Raw genomic sequence first — 17,103 nt, 5'->3', positions numbered from 1 at the left:
CGGGTGTAGTGAGCTTACCTTCATGACAATCGAGTTACCTCCTCTCCCGCGCACTCCGGTAGCTCCACGATCCAAGTGCAAGCTTCAAGGAAGCTCAATCCTCAAGCTCCACGCTCCAAGCTCCATTGCCGCGAGCAAGACAAGAGAAGAGAAGAGAATAGAAGAAGAGAGGAGAAGATGGAGAGCTTCTCCTCCCCGGTCCCTCACCCTCACCCACTTACTCCCTCACACTCTCACACTCCCTCTCTCAAGCACAAGCTCAAGCAAGCAAGAACAAGAAGAAGAAGAAGAAGAGGAGAGCTACTTTTGGCCACACACAAGAATGAGCTTCTCATTCACTTTTCAACTTTATATACAAAACCCTAAATCCTTTTTGGGCGGTCATCCCCTTTTCCCCTTTTTACATGGCGGGTCGTAGCCTAGGCCCTTTTTCCCATTGTCCTTCTATCTTCCTAGCTTCCTTTCCACCGCCCGTCTACATTTACAAATTGCACGGGTTAGAGCCCGGTGCTCCTTGAATTAAACCATGATGCGCTTGTGCTCTTTTACAAAAGTTTTGACTTGCGCTTTTCCTTGTGCCCCTTTGTCTTCCATTTCTCTTTGCCTTGGCCTTTGTCTTTGTCTTCTGCTTTAGCTTTTCCAGATTTTCCACCTTTGTTTGTTTGAGGGTTAACATTACCCCCTCCTAGACGAGTGCCAGTCCCATGGCACTCACCATCGTAGGTAGTAGGCGGTAGCATGCACCGAAGACGTGGGTGACAAGGACGCCTGTGGTTTCCGTGGAGGAGTGTTGGTGGTGGTGTGAAAGAAGGTCCTGGGGGCCTGTTGGTGGCCAAGGTGGCAGGTGGAAGGGTTGTTGGAGTTGGTGGTAGGGTTGTTCTGTGTTGGGGATTGGATTGATGGCCAGTACAAGTGTAGGTTTGTTGGGGATTCTGCACATGACGATTCTTTCGAGCTTGTTGGATGGTACGGGATAAGCATTCAGAGTTGGGTGTCGCTAAGGAGTGATTGACTTTTTCGTTGGAGGCTTCAATACCTGCAATTTGAAAACCTGTCGTGTGGTCTCTCCCTAAGGGGTAGTGCTAGTCTTCTTATCGTGCACAACACATATTTGATTAGTTTGGGAGACAGGTCGAACTCTAAGCAAGCTAAGAGTATTGTCCTGCACTTGAGGACCCAAACTATGTATATACTTCGGTGCAGATACTATGTAAGTGCTCGTGCATACTTAGATATTACTTAGTTAGAAGAGTGTTGGCATGGTTCCTTGTATAGCAATGGGTTAGTGAAGAAAGGGGCTAAGTTGATGGAAAATTTTGTCGATGAAGACGAAGAGTACACTGGAAGATTGCTTGAGACATCATTAGGGTTGTGTCAAGGCAATGTAGCGTAATTGAGCTCCTTGATGTCTTAGATTTTGGTAGCTAGTGGCTACTTGTAGTGCTTGAAAATTATGGTGTACTTTTCCATTGTCTTTCATGCCTTGCTTACCACTGTTGATTGTAATGGCATTGAGATGTAGTGCAAAAGAAATGGCAAGTGGTTTAGGGTGACAGGTCTAACCATAGGCGAGGTAAGCTCCCTAGGTATGTCCTGCCCTTGATGTGCCCTGAACAATTGTGGGGGATGTACAAAGGGCTAGGGAATCAGGGATGGAGCCAGTCGACCAAGGTCACTGGGCGTACCTAATTTGAGGACCCCTGGGTGTTGTGCTATGATCGTGGGTGCTGCTTATCTTTTCGTTCGTTTCTTCTTCTTCTTCTTCTTCTTTTCGTTATGTTCTCTCTTTTTTTTTTTTTTTGGGACTTGCCTGAGTACAGCCATTACAATATGTTGAGGCTATCAGCCTTTCAATGGGTTGGAAAATGTCAAGCTTCGAAGGCTCAAGAAATGGATATTATAGTGATGATTGGGCCCTAGCCTCGTTGTTAGAGAAGCAGTTGTTGAGATGGGGAGATACACTTGAGATATTGCAAACCTCCTTGCGACAACGCGATGTTGGTACAATTGAGGTAATGACTGCTCTGAGCCAACTATAGAGCTTGACCCAGAAAGAGAGCGTAGCCCATGCATATGCTTTGGGCCATGCGATGTGGACGGTCGGCAAGGGTGATTTTTGCTTTCGGCAGCGTGGCTTTGCCGCGGCTCTTTGTGGGGTCGACGGTCTTGCGGTGATCGGGCATTGAACACCTTCGCACAAGGACCTGTATTATCCTGCATCCACTTATCACTTCGTGAGAGTATATGCTCGCTTGTGTTAAGTGCATCGAACAAATGTAATTATGATAAGGCATAATTTTTCAGAATTCTATGATGTCTATTGGGATGCCTATTTCATTGTTTGTTAAGGTCGCATACATTAAGCTAGCTGCATGTTCCCGTCGACTGTCTGCGGAGAGTGTCCTTGCAAGCTAGCTGCCCTTGGTTCTCCATGTTTTCCTCGCGGGGGGCCTGTAAGATGCGAATCAAGGATTAGGATTTGTTACATGATAAGACCATTCATATGTAAGGGATTATAGTGCAGGTTATCAAGCGCATAGGACGAGAAGGGGAGGGGTAGGGCATGCAAAGCTTGTTGTAGAGGGATGGCCCCCATGATGTATATTTGGCCTCCTGCCATTAGCAGATCTTGGTTCACGCTGAGTTACGTTGGCTGGTGGTCATGAATTTAGGCAGGGCTCAACCTTGGAAGGATAGATCGGAAAGGGAAGTAGGTGTATAGAGAAGGACTAAACCTTGTCTACACCATCAGAGTTGTTGATCAAGGCTTCCTATGGCGGTAATGTGGGTTGCATACCCTTCACTTGGAGGTGGGGATGGTCACACGTCTTTTAAAAGTGTGATGAGAGGAGGACCTGAGGAGCTTAGCCTGTCAAACCCAACTCTTCTCCCTGCACTTGACTATCATTGCTTGTGTGTGTTGATAGTATCTATATAGGGTGACACAAAAATCATTGTTTATATATACATCTACATATATACATATACGAATCCATGTCACCTCACGAGGATAGAAACCCATTGTAGAACTCAGGGTTGTACTGGAGCATGGCACACGCATCTAGTATTCGTGGCAGCTTACTCAATACCGATAGATATTTTGCCACATCGAGTAGCATGGAACCTTGTCCGAGTCTACTGGCAATATGTAACTCCTCCTCAGTGAGAACCTTATCAAAGAGAGCATGGCTAGTACCAGCTAAGTCCGTACCCCGAATGGCAGTCAGCACTCGAAGGGAAGTTGGTGCCACATAGGTTGGGTCTCTTTGAGACCACCATTTGGCCAATCGCTCCTCTGAGACTGTCATGATCTGAGCCCCTAATTCGACCATTACAACGTGGTTTTCACACCAACGCTGTTCAAATTGACTTCGGCCTACTGACAGTCGCTTTAGTTGCTCTAGGTCTACGAGATTCGGTTGGCAGAGCACTTCATTGAACGTGACGGTTAAGCGCAGTTCATCAGCTTCCTCGTTAGAGATGAGTCGCATGCATTCATGTAAGAGCTTGTTATAGTGCTCGTCAAGATGTTCTTGCTCTTCCCAAGATAGAGGAAATGGCAAGTAATCTCCAAGCTGCTCCTTGGGGATTGTGCCCACGTCCGCAAGGACGTAAACTCGTGCAAACACCTTGAGCTTAGCATCCAACTCAGCTAAGCATTATGCGATACTTCTATGTTCAACGAGGGCTTGCTCGGTTGCCATCTCATGCAAGGTTCTAGGAGTTTGCCTAGGCTTTAGCATAGCTGGGGGTTCAGGCCTATGTGAGCAAGATTGGTCAACGCTAGGATTGCTCATACTCTTGGGGTTTCCTTGTTTCTCTTGAGGCTCCTTGGGTGTGACTGATATGACCTTGTCACCCTGTTGTGACAGCGTTGTATCCACTCTTAATTGATCAATGTGAGTTCTATTGTCGGTGGATAGAGTGTTGCAAGCAACTGTTGATGGCAATGGTTGCTTTGGTTTTTCAGAGCACACGGATGTATCTAAGGGTTCACCGCTATTAGGAGAGGCATTAATGGGTTCCTTGGTGGATGGACTTGATGCTTTATTCATCGGCTCTCTGGCGCTCTTCGTCTCAATGTTCTTGGGGTCCACAACCACCTGCAATTGATGTTGTTTTTGCTGTTTTCTCCTTTGTTTCCTGGTCCGTGAAGGTGCATCTCTCGTCGACTCAGGATTTTGGACTAGGCCAACCGGTGATGTGCTTGGTTGGGCCTCAGCATTTCCCTTCTCTAGTGTGCCCTCATGGGACACAACTATGGCCTGCTGAATAGCCTTGCCTGGTTGTGAGGATACAACTACCTCCCTTTTTGGAGAGTCTAGCTCTTCAGCTAACTCCCTTGTGTTTAACTCCTCCGGCCTAGGCTTTAGGCACTTTGAAAGTACTGGAGTTGTCAATGAAGTTGGTTGTGACACCTCCTCCACAGGTAAATCACTAAGGACACATTCCACAAGGGGCATTGTCACGGCCAAGGGCTGTGACTGATGTGATCCCTGATTAGAAGTAGTGGTGGCTAGTCCAGTGGGCTGGCTACTCTTGGTGGATTGCGATGTTAAGTCCTTAGGTCGATTGGAAGTGGTCATGCCTTTTGTTGCCCTTAGAGCATTCACTTGAGTATCAGTTGAGCTAGCCACGGTGGATTGTATAGGCATATCCTTAGGTTGAGAGCTAAGGGTGGTGTCGTGTCCTGCCTCTTGGACATTTGGAAGCTCTGATGTAGGTAGAGATTGGGATCGAGTAGCCGCACTTGATGACTGTTGTGCTTCGTGTGTCCGTTTAGGGGAAGAGGGTGTAGGAGACTTGGGACTCCTAAGTGGTTTTGACTCTGGCTGGGAGATTTGCTCGTGACTGTTAGATGATTTTGCTATTTGCTTTGTTGAGCATTCAGCCTTATCATGAGAAATGTTGTGCCTGTGGTGCTCATTATCCTTTTGGGCAATCAAAGGCTCCTTGAGCACTAGTGGACCTAGTGTACGCTCGACAGTTACCTCTGATATGTGCTTGCTAAGCACGCTAGACTGACGATCTACTTTTTGATAGGTCATGTTTGGTTTCTTGACTTCAATTGTGTGGGGCTCAATCACTCCCATATTTTTGGTTCGAGACTTGGATTTTCGTTTAGGTTTCCTCCTCTTCTTCATTGCTTTTGATGCACTCTGGCCTTCGACTGATAGAGGTGGTTTAGCAAGGGATTTTGGTTCCCAAATCCATTGATTACCTGCGTAGTACCCTTGAGCACGTAGCAACGCTTTGGATATCCATCGTGGCGTTGTGCTGACTCTCCATCGACGCCTTCGTCTATAAGTCTTGGACTTCTTTCGTGGTCTTCTACAATATATGTAAGTCCCAACTCCATCCTTGGCCTTGTCTCCTGACCTTTTTGTTTCAAGCATGGCCTCACTCACTGGTTCTCATTGTTCGACCTGTGCTTGTATCAACTCTTCCAACAAGTCCTTGCCCTCGTTTGTAGGCTTGACTGTTATGTCATCACCTTCCTTGCCTTTCCTTTGAGGTTCGATGAGGTCACCCTTGCTAAAGGTAGTGACTATCCTCACACCCAGTAGTGTCAGGTGTATCCTTTGTGCTACATAGTCAACCTCACACTTGGTCGCCCTTTTGAAGGGGCTTCCTAGGAGGGTTTCCTTTCCACCATTCTCGTTATTGGGAGGAACATAGAATAGGAGTGGCAAGCTTTCTGTTTCAATAGTTACAAGGATTCTGCACTTCCCTGGAAGTGCTTGTGGGTGTTCCCCGTAAGGATTAAGAGTTGCATCAGTCGGTGTGAGCTCTGGTTGGCCTAGTAGGGTCCATGTTTCATAGGTCAAGATATTAAAATCTGCTCCTTCATCAATTAGAGCATCAATAGTATGCTCTCTTTTCGCAGTGAGTTTGACCCTAAGATAAGCAGGTGGTACTATGTCTTCATCTTTCGGGTCTTGGCTTGTAAATTTAAGCCTTCTGACAGATGCCCTTGAGTTCTCGACTGCACGACCAGACGTGGATTCTCCACCAATGTCTTGGGTTGTCTATGCAGTGTTGCTCAAGGTACATCTCTCGTCAAGAGTGTCATGTCTAGTCATTCTCACTATTGTAGCTTGATGTTGTTGCTTTCCGCTTTGACTAGATGCAGTCTGAATACAACACGTATGTGTTTTTGCAATGTGGCCTTTTTGCCCTTGTTGGCTAGATGGGCCCATTGAGGTTCTAGGGTCTCTGTTTGTCTCTATTCGGGTACGGGCTTTTGGTTGCTCTTTTGCAAGTGAGAATCCATGCTCATGTAGAGACATTACTTCACTAGGGTCCAATTTGAAGGGCCTATCTCATGGCACACGTTTTCCCTCCAACCTACTTGGGGAAGGTGCGGAGGGGGCAGAACCATGCACAATTTGGAGGACCATTTATAGCCAAATTTTGAACTACGTGCTCTAAATTTTAGCCCAGTGATGGATCTGTGATGTGCCTTTAACTCTACGTGGTCTTTGGGGTCAATTTCGGGGTTTAGATGCGCCAAAATTTGTGTTCTAGATACCTGTCAGATTTTGACAGTTTTCTATCCGATTCTCAGATGTCTGATTTCTAGGAGTCTGATTATCAGAATCGGATTTCCGATTTTGGGTTGGTCCGATCGGCCCAGTGATCCGATTTTGATCACGTCCGATTCTGAGAGTCGGATCAAAAAAGTGGTCCGATTCTGGGAATCGAATCGGATAGGGTGGTCCGATTCTGGATTGGTCCGATTCTGGACTGGTCCGATTCTGACGGTCCGATTCTGGACAGGTCCGATTCTGATTGGCCGATTCTGACTGGAATCGGACAGGGTGGTCCGATTCTGGATTGGTCCGATTCTGGACTGGTCTGATTCTGGACTGGTCCGATTCTGACTGGCCGATTCTGACTGGTCCGATTCTGGGACTCAGACGAGCTGGTCCGATCGGACAGGATGGTCCGAGTGGTTCGATCGGACAGGATGGTCCGATCGGACAGTTGTCTGAACGTCCGATTCTGAGTGGCCTAAGTGGTTCGAATCCGAGTCCGAGTGGTCCGAGTCCGAGTGTCCCAGTCGGACAGGTTGGTCCGTTCGGATGGTCGTCCGAGTGTTCGAGTCCGAGTGTCCCATTGGTCCGATTATGGATAGGTCCGATTCTGGGACTCGAACGAGCTGGTCCGACTACACGACCAACGGCCCGCGAGTTGCACGCGATGCCTCTAGATCGATGTCTACTACACCGAATCGTCCAACACCTTCCAGATAGGTGCAAGACACTACAAGGGAATGCCACATGCTTGGAACCACTGTGGTGCTCGAATCAAATGGCACTCCAAGGATCTGTGCCCCTATTTCCCTGTTTTAGCCTGTTATACAGCAACAGAGAACCCTAATGTTTGTTTCTTTTTCTTTGTTTTTTCCTATCCTAAATGTATCCAAATCACAAAGTAAATACCTACACTACTCCATCTCACAACATAAATCTCAAAAAATCAAAGAACCTACTTGCCAAGTAGATCGAATACCATCTTCAACCCCCTCACTTCCTACCTATCTCAAGCACCAGTTCGGGGGAAAACCCTACTCCAATGCTCGATTTGAAGCGCGCAAGCACTCAAGGCTTGAATCCGTTGGTCCCGGCAACGGAACCAAAATGTGGAAGCTTTCGCTCAACCGCCAAGACCCACGGACCACTTATTGTTTCAAGCATTCCAAGTGGAGCACTAATGGCTACCTCTCACATAACCGATGCGCCGTCCATATCTATGGGTGTAGTGAGCTTACCTTCATGCCGATCGAGTTAGCTCCTCTCCCGCGCACTCCGGTAGCTCCACGATCCAAGTGCAAGCTTCAAGCAAGCTCAATCCTCAAGCTCCACGCTCCAAGCTCCATTGCCGCGAGCAAGACAAGAGAAGAGAAGAGAAGAGAAGAGAAGAGAAGAAGAGAGGAGAATATGGAGAGCTTCTCCTCCCCTATCCCTCACCCTCACACACTAACTCCCTCACACTCCCTCTCTTAAGCACAAGCTCAAGCAAGCAAGAACAAGAAGAAGAAGAAGAAGAAGAGGAGAGCTACTTTTGGCCACACACAAGAATGAGCTTCTCATTCACTTTTCAACTTTATATACAAAACCCTAAATCCCTTTTGGGTGGTCATTCCCTTTTCCCCTTTTTACATGGTCGGCCGTAGCCTAGGCCCTTTTTCCCATTGTCCTTCTATCTTCCTAGCTTCCTTTCCACCGCTCGTCTACATTTACAAATTGCACGGGTGAGAGCCCAGCGCTCCTTGAATTAAACCATGATGCGCTTGCGCTCTTTTACAAAAGTTTTGACTTGCGCTTTTCCTTGTGCGCCTTTTTCTTCCGTTTCTCTTTGCCTTGGCCTTTGTCTTTGTCTTCTGCTTTAGCTTTTTTGGATTTTCCACCTTCGTTTGTTTGAGGGTTAACAGAAATATATAGGATGAATATACTATCTTATCCCTATTTTCCATAGCTCATATAATCCACAAATAACTTCTTTTCTTCCTCCAATCAATGCCTTGAAAGTCTAGAAGTGTTCAACCCTATTTCTCTTTACCAAGGCCTTCAAGTTACATGAGTTTTTAGTCCCCTTCTTCTCCACATTTTTTCCATGCATGGTCTTCTCCATTTTTGCCTATCCTTTATGCTAAAATGGTGTCTCCTTTTCTCCCTTTTTCCTCTCTTTCCTACCCTATAAGAAAGTCTCATAAGTTCCCTACTTACAGCCTACACATGATCACATGCCTTCTTACTCATAATCATAGACTTATTTGACTTGCCCTTGAGTTCAACCTCATTACCTACTATAACCAAAATGTGATTAAGCCACTACATCTAAACTTGCTAGTGTCTCCAAATATCCTACAACCTATCTTGTCATGTCCTGCATAGAGTCTCTTGAAGACATGAAGTTACGGGATCTCATCTATCTTCATAGTATGGATATAAAATTGTATGACAATAAGACAAGATTAGAGAAGACATGCACAACAAAAGATTGATAAAATATCCTTCTATGCATGGATCAGCACCTCTCTCATTCATGTATTTATAATTCTTATTCAGCCATTGAGCTAAACAATAACATTGAAAAGTATCTCCTTTTTGGGCTTTTGCTTTTCTTATATGAATTTTATGTTTTTGATCCAATGTTTTCTAACTTATATCTAGCAAACCTAAACAAAGGTTTACAAAACAATATTCCAACCTTCTAGGCCTTACAAAACAATAGTATCAAAATAGATAAATTGGATGTGTGTATTTACAGCTTCCTTACTGTAGAAAGCATAATATTATAGTTAAATTTTAAGCATCAATATGTACTTTATAAATATATTTATTATGCATAACTCCATCTAATAATCTGGTCACCACAACGTAAGGCACATTGTAAAATATTACACGGCGCAGCAAACAGAATTTGAGAAAGAGATAGAGAGTACACAACAGATAAGAGAAGAATCAATAGATTCTTTAACTCCAAACAACTGATACAAAGATGGCTCTGTCCACCCGTGCGCTTCCACTGTGTGAAGCTTAGATGGCGATCTAGATAGAAGATAGGTGAAGAGCTTAAGGCTAGCTGGAACAACAACTCTAACTGGGTGAAAGATAAGTGATCGACGGCTGTGAAGGGGTTTAGCTTTTATAGCCTCCGAAGGCCGTGAGGTTGGCCTGACCGACCTACCATATAAGCGTCCACTAGTCGGCTAGGGAATATTCCAAGGAATATTCCCTTTACCATAAGGTCGGGGGCGCTACCCCTGGACCCCACAATAGGGGCCCCTTTTAACTCCCTTACCCCGCAACTCGATGCAGTGCGCCTCGAGTTGCTACCAGCTTAACCACTCCGTCTAACCCAAAGATTAGACCCACAACGGTCACCTTTTTGCCATCCGGTCACATAGACCTCATCTGATATACAATTCAGGACTCAACCAATGTCCGGGCTCACATTTGGCTTCTCCTCATAATGGGGGCCTTACAACTTTGAGCACCATGGATCATTGGTAGCACCTAATGAGGGTGGGGCATTGATCATATCTAACACCCCCCCTCAATGTCCACCCATAGTGAACTATCTCCTCATCCCAATGCCGAGTCTCTGAAGATGAACTTGAAGCAAATCCTTCGTAAGTGCTTTGGTGAAGATATCTACTCCATTCTCCTCTGTTGGACAGTAGACCAGTTCCACTATCCCATCCTCCATCAAATCACACACATACTGATACTGGATCTCTATGTGTTTGGTGCGTGCATGAAACACTGGATTTTTGGCAATGGCGATGCAACTCTGATTGTCACATTTCAGCACAGTTGGTTCTTCGTCCTGCACTCCCATATGCCATAGAATCCTTCTTAACCATACTGATTCACATGCAGCAAAACAAGCTGCCTTGTACTCTGCTTCGGTAGAAGACAATGCCACTGTTGGCTGCTTCTTACTAATCCAAGAGAAAATTCCTGAACCCAAAGAGAAACAATAACCAGAAACTGACTTCTTGGAATCACTGTCTCCTGCCCAATCTGAGTCACAGTTCCCCACAAGAGAAGTTCCAAAACTGTATGTGATACCATAGTCAAGAGTTTTCTTCAAGTATCTGAGCACCCGCATCCCAGCCTTCCAATGACTCTCATGAGGTTTGTTTGAGAACCTGCTCAAAACACCAACAGCAAAACTGATATCTGGTCTGGTGTTGCACATGTAGATCAGACTGCCGACCAACCTCCTATACCTCCCAATGTCTGCTAGTGCTGATGTATCCTCGACGGATAACTTTGCATTCACCTCCATAGGTGTAGCTATCTCCTTGCACTCGGTCATGCCAAATGCCTTCAAGATCTCCCATGCACACTTCTTCTGAGAGATGAAGATCTATCCTGGCTCTTGCTAGACCTCAATCCCCAAACAATAGTGTAGCAAGCCCAAGTCTGTCATTTCAAACTCAGAACTCAAAGCCTTTCAAGTTTGGTTGATCATATCTTCATAGTCACCTGTAATAAGAAGGTCGTCCACATATAGGACAATCACTATAGACTTTTTACCATCCCTGTAAACATACAAGTTAGCATCTGAGGCACATCTTTTGAAGTTTAGGTTTAAAAAGAACTTATCTATCCGCTGGTACCATGCTCTGGGGGCTTGTTTCAGCCCATATAATGCTTACAGACTTTTTACCATCCCTGTAAACATACAAGTTAGCATCTGAGGCACATCTTTTGAAGTTTAGGTTTAAAAAGAACTTATCTATCCACTGGTACCATGCTCTGGGGGCTTGTTTCAGCCCATATAATGCCTTTTTCAACTTACACACTTTGTTCTCAGAATGGGGGGCCTCAAACCCTGGTGGCTGAGCCACGTACACCTCCTCCTTGAGGTCACCATTTAAGAACGCTGACTTAACATCCATTTGGTACACTGGTCACTTCTTGTGGGCAGCCACTGCAAGTACCATGCGAATAGTGGTCATTCTGGCAGTTGGCGCAAATGACTCTTGAAAATCAAACCCTTCAACTTGTGAAAATCCTTGGGCAACCAGTCTAACTTTGTACTTTTCTAAGGTACCATCAGCCTTGTACTTTACCTTCCAGATCCACTTGGTGCCAATAACCTTCCGCTAGCTCCCAAGTGTCATTCTTCATTATGCTGTCATACTCCACCTGCATAGTAGCCTTCCATGATGGATCTGCACTTCTAAGTCAGTTGGCTCCTTTACTTCTCTCATAATCTCAACCATCAAGGCCATATTGACTATGTGAGCAGAAGCCCTCCTTTGCTCCTCTATTCTCTGAGACCTCATTGGTCCATCTGCCTTCTCCTCAACAGATGCAGGCATAGGATTATTGTGGTCATAGAGCTGCTTCACACAGTGCGGCAATGGATTTTCCGGTGGGGTAATGTCAGGTTGGTGAACTTTTTCCTCATCATCTGAAGATGATGCTTCCTCCTCCTTAAGGATAGGGATAGCTCTCGGGACAGGTTCATAGTGGACTACTTCTTTGCTTGATGATAAAGTGGAAGAACTTGCCTTCTCCTCCTCCACTGTATGCGGCTTCTCCTTGAAAACCACATCACGGCTCGCGATGATCTTCTTTGCCTCTTGGTCATATAATTTGTAAGCCTTCTACTCATCACTATAACCCAAGAAGATACATTTTCTGCTTTTTGGTTGTAACTTTTTTCTCTTCTCATCTAGAACATGTGCATAACATTCACATCCAAAAATTCTGAAATGTGAGACAGATGGTTTCTTACCAGTGTAAGCCTCATGGGGTGTTTTTCCCTTGAGAGCCTTTGTGTAGCTCCGATTTAGAATGTAGACTGCAGTATTAACAGCTTCAGCCCAAAAATGATTAGGCAATCCCTTGCCCTTTAGCATGCATCTTGCCATCTCCACAATGGTGTGATTCCTGCGTTCCACAACACCGTTCTGCTGAGGTGTGTGAGGCATCGTCAATTGACGCTTGATCCCTTTGCTCTTGCAAAAGCCTTCAAACTCCTTTGAGTTGAACTCACCACCACCATCTATTCTAAATTTCTTCACACTTTTCCATGTTTCATTCTCAACAAGTTTTAGCCATTCTTTAAACTTACCAAAAGCTTGAACCTTATCACGAAGGAAGTACACCCACATCTTCCTACTGTAGTCGTCGATAATCAACATAAAATAAGAAGATCCCCCCAAGGCCTGTGTAGGCATCTTACCACACAAGTCAGCATGCACCAACTCTAGAGGAGCCTGTGCTCTATTCTTGCTTTCTTGTGGAAATGCCTTTCTCTGTTGCTTGCCCATCATACAAGCTTCACATGGTTCCTTCAATTCACTTATTGTAGGCAGGTGAGCAACCATACCTTGCTTTTGCATCTCCTTCAACACTGCAAATCCGATGTGTCCAAACCTTTCATGCCAAAGCTTACTTGTGCCCACTCCAGCGATGCCTGTAAGAGCACTTAGCTCATACAGGTTGTTCCTTCTTTCTCCTTTGCCAACAATTGTGCCAGCACTATCAAGAATTTCTGCACCTGTCTTCTTGAACCTCACTTCATGACCAAGATCAGTTATGGCAGTCAACTGATAACAGATTTCTCCTGATTTCGGGAGCATACAACACATTTGAAAGCTTTTTTACTTCACCATTTGCAGCAACAAAAGAAATAGTACATGTGCCCGCAGCAGGGCATTTAGCATCATTTCCAACTGTCACAGTGATGGATTCTTGTAGAGGTTGCATAGAACTGTATAGACCTTTCTTGTTGGTCATGTGACGGGAGGCCCCACTATCCAACACCCATGAGTCAGTGGTAGATTCTTCTTGCGCTGAGGAGCACACTTTCTCAATGGTTTCCATGAATAATTCCAACTCTGCTTCAGTCGTATTGGCTATCTCTTTCCCTTTACTTTTAAGGGTACCATTCTTTTCATCTGCCTTCTTGACACGACAATCTGCAATTGCATATCCTTTCTTCTTGTAGTAGAAGCACTCTCCTTGAAACTTCTTCTTGCCGCCCTTCTTCTTTTTGTCACCATCATTTTTGGTGGAGGAACCACCTTTGCCTTTTGCATTGGCAGAGAATGCAGCATCTCCATTGTTGCTTCCTTCTCGAGCTTTCAGCCTCAACTCCTCCTCCATTAATAATGCACAAAACTCCTCAAAAGTCAAAGCTTGAGGTCTCACCTGAGTATTAAGGGCAGTTACTAGTCCATCAAACTTTTGTGGACAAATCCAAAGACACCTCCGAGCTAGCTCTTCGCTAGTCTTTTGTATCCCAGCGCCAGCCATCTGGTCGCGCAGATTCTTAATTCGAGTGATGAATGCTTCAATCGTCTCTCCTTCAGCAAACTTCTCCGCTGCTAGTTGATTCTCCAAGTTTTGAATCCTTGTTTGGTTTCGTGTTTCATACTGACTCCTTAGTACATTCCAAGCCTCTAACGCTTTGGTTGTATGCTGAATCAAAGTCAAAATACTGTCAGAACAGCTTGTAACTAAGGCACACAATGCATCTGCATTCCTTCGTTTCCAAGCTCGTAGAAGATCTGCATTCGGAGGAATCATCACACTAGGATTTGATGGGTCGGGGGTAGGTTGTGGTTCTGCGTCAGTCCCTACCACAATCTCCAGAAGCTCATAAGAATCAAGGATAGTTGTAATTTTGAACTTCCACAAGGTGTAGTTTGTACCATCTAACTTGCCTTCGCTGAAGGTTGGTGGACGAATCCTCAGTGTTTGAATAGCCGGTACAGCAGCACCACCTCCTGTACCGCTTCCTGATGCGCCAGAACCACTATTGGAAGTCGACATAGTTTCTCCTTGCTCTTGAAGCCTTTGCCTCTTGCACACTCTCCGATCTCTAGAGCTCCCTAGGCTCTGATACCATGTAAAATATTACAAGGCGCAACGAACAGAATCTGAGAAAGAGATAGAGAGTACACAACAGATAAGATGGCGCTGGCCGGTAGGCTAATGCTTGTGTGGGCAGGTGGTGCAAGCCGTGCTGGTGAGTTGATCGTCAGTGATTACCTGCATGCATCGATTAGAAAATATGTTTAATCGATCACGAACTTTCATATAACACACTAGTTATCATGAATTGCAGGCGTACTAGTAGCGGCAGCGGCGTGCTCCGCGGCGGACGTGCAGATACTGCAGGACTTCTCGTCCAACGTGGTGACGTCGCTGATCGAGTTTCAGGTGATCAACAACTGCGCTTGCCCGCTGGAGTTGCTGGTGGTGGACTGCAGCGACAGGCGCTGGAACCAGCGCATCGTCAACCCTGCTGGTCTTCTCATGGACTCTCCGGCGCCTGGCCTTTGCACGGTGCTCCCGGGCGCCCTCATCCAGCCCGCCAGCAAGGGCGTGCGTTATGGCCGCACTTACACCAGCCCCGACATCCTCCCCCTGTTGCCCATCCACACGGCCCAGTTCGCCCCGCCCTGCAATCATTAGTTATGATCATCCTTCCTTTCTATTGATGTGATGTGATGTGGCGTAGCGGCAAAAGAAAACGGGAGTTGAGTTTTACCTGGCCAGCTCCTACGACCAGTTTTTGGCTTTTGACCAGTTGCATCCTCGGCGCTTCCTTCAAAATTTCACCATCTCGAGAGGTCTGAAATCATTGTGCTTAATGTCACTCAAACAATTGAGCCATGTAAATCTTTTTATATTAAATTGGACTTTGTAAAACTTTAAATCAATGCATTTTTGAGAGTCACTCTATTAGCCCATGGACTATCACTTTTTTGTAAACCTTCCGTTTATAACTATGGCTACTTCATAAAAATGCCAAATGTCTCAATATCTTTTCTTTGAGCTCCATATGATATAAATAGTTTGGCCATTCAGAAATACTTACGAAACATGGAAAAACAAATTATAATGGAGGATTGTTAGATGACACTTTCTACCCTAGTTTCATCTTATGCACAATATTGTGGGCCCTCACCTTGAGAATCTCTCTCTCTCTCTCTCTCTCTCTCTCTCTCTCTCTCTCTCTCTCTCTCTCTAACTTCTTCCACCATAGCTCTTGCTTCCGCTCATGTACTTCCACTCTAGGCTCACTCTTTTCAATTGGTATCAAAGCCATCTTCCTCGAGAGCTTGAGCTCAATCCTAGCTTGCATTCAAATACCTACAGTAGTTCACAGTTAGGGTAGCCATATCTTCAACCTTCAAGGCATGTGTCAATCTCTCATTGCTCCAACATCTACTAGGGCCGATTGAGGCTTGTTCAATGTATCATTGGGCATACCTTGAGCTCACTTGAGTGAACATTTAGCTCAGTCATACTAGCAACAACACCTTAGATCACTCAAAAATGGAGATGCAAAATCCAAAAATATTGCAGTTAAGGATTGGGATAAATAGAATGAGTTATGTAAATTTACAATCATTTTATCACTCTCTAACTAGATTCACTACAATGTTGTAACTGAAAATTTGACTATATATAAGCTTTGGATACAATTTAAGAATTTTTATGGCAAGTAGAGTCCAATCACTTAAATGTATTGGTTGAAACAGTTAATAGGCATTTGCATGAAGGAAGAGACTTCTATTTCTGTATACTTGAATGAGTTTCACTCCATTATTAGCCATTTAACTTTATACAAGATTGAGTTAAAGGATACTTTACATCCTTTATTTCTGCTTGGTACTCTACCTGAGTTGTGGGGTACTTTCCATAGGGCTCTATGTGCTAAGGATGATGGGATGAGATTATAGGACATTGCGAGTGCTCTCTTGACAAAAGAGATAAATAGAAATAATGTGGATGCTTCCCATATGTCACATGAATTGACTATAAGAGGCCAACAAGGTGGAAATGGCATATTAGAGACTCTAATCAGTCTTAGTCTAGGACATGTGGTGGATAGTCTCACAGTAAGTCCGATGGTTGTAAGTCTGGTCTTACTTGTCATTATTATGGGAAAGCAAGTCATATTCGGCCATAGTATCATAAAATATATGAAGTCGAGCATAAGGAAAAGGAAAAAGATAAAGTGCAAGAAAAGAATGATGATCGTGCCATTGTGCCTAGCAAGTCTAGCACTAAGATTGAGGAGATTAATGTGGTACAGCCTATTGACTCTGATGATATTATATTGGCAGCCTCTTCTTTGATGGTTCAAAATAGATTGATGCTTTGTTGTTAGGATATACTCAATGTGGTTTGATAGATTTAGGGGCTTTCTTTCATGTGACCCCTCATAAAGAGGTTTCACTTCTATTATAGTATAAGTGATACATCGGTTTGAGTAATGACCTGGCATTGGAGATAGTTAGTATTGGCAATGTCCACAACTATGCTTTGATTCAAGCAGCATATTCACTCTTCATGATGTATGTCATGTATCAACTCTCCAGAAGAGTCTTATCTCTACTGCTACTAGTACCTCGGATGATGTACGTTATATGGTCTCTTTTGATGATTCCTCAAGGAAGATTACCCATGGGAATATTGTTATTGCACGTGATGCTAAGTCTAGTACCCTCTATTCTTTTCTTGTATCTGATATGCATATAGTAGGAAGTCCACCTTTGGCTATGTGTTCGCTTTTGCTGGAGGTGCTGTTTCATGGATGTCTAGGGTGTAGAAA

At 44.8% G+C, this 17,103-nt stretch overlaps 1 protein-coding gene across 1 annotated transcript in view; it reads left to right on the top strand.

Moving 5' to 3' along the window:
- LOC148035309 (uncharacterized) overlaps positions 1-14,954 on the top strand; it is an 85,608-nt gene extending 70,654 nt beyond the window's left edge. Inside the window, exon 2 of the mRNA XM_087680799.1 lies at positions 14,605-14,954. Within this exon, the coding sequence (XP_087536925.1) occupies positions 14,605-14,954 (350 nt within the window). The remainder of the gene's footprint in view (positions 1-14,604) is intronic.
- Positions 14,955-17,103: the final 2,149 nt, after the last annotated feature.

Source organism: Lygodium microphyllum, chromosome 6 (assembly GCF_053477565.2).
Source record: "Lygodium microphyllum isolate KBCC chromosome 6, Lygodium_microphyllum_v1.1.10, whole genome shotgun sequence".
NCBI classification, from domain to species: Eukaryota; Viridiplantae; Streptophyta; class Polypodiopsida; order Schizaeales; family Lygodiaceae; genus Lygodium; species Lygodium microphyllum.
This window is presented reverse-complemented; position numbering and strand designations above follow the sequence as displayed.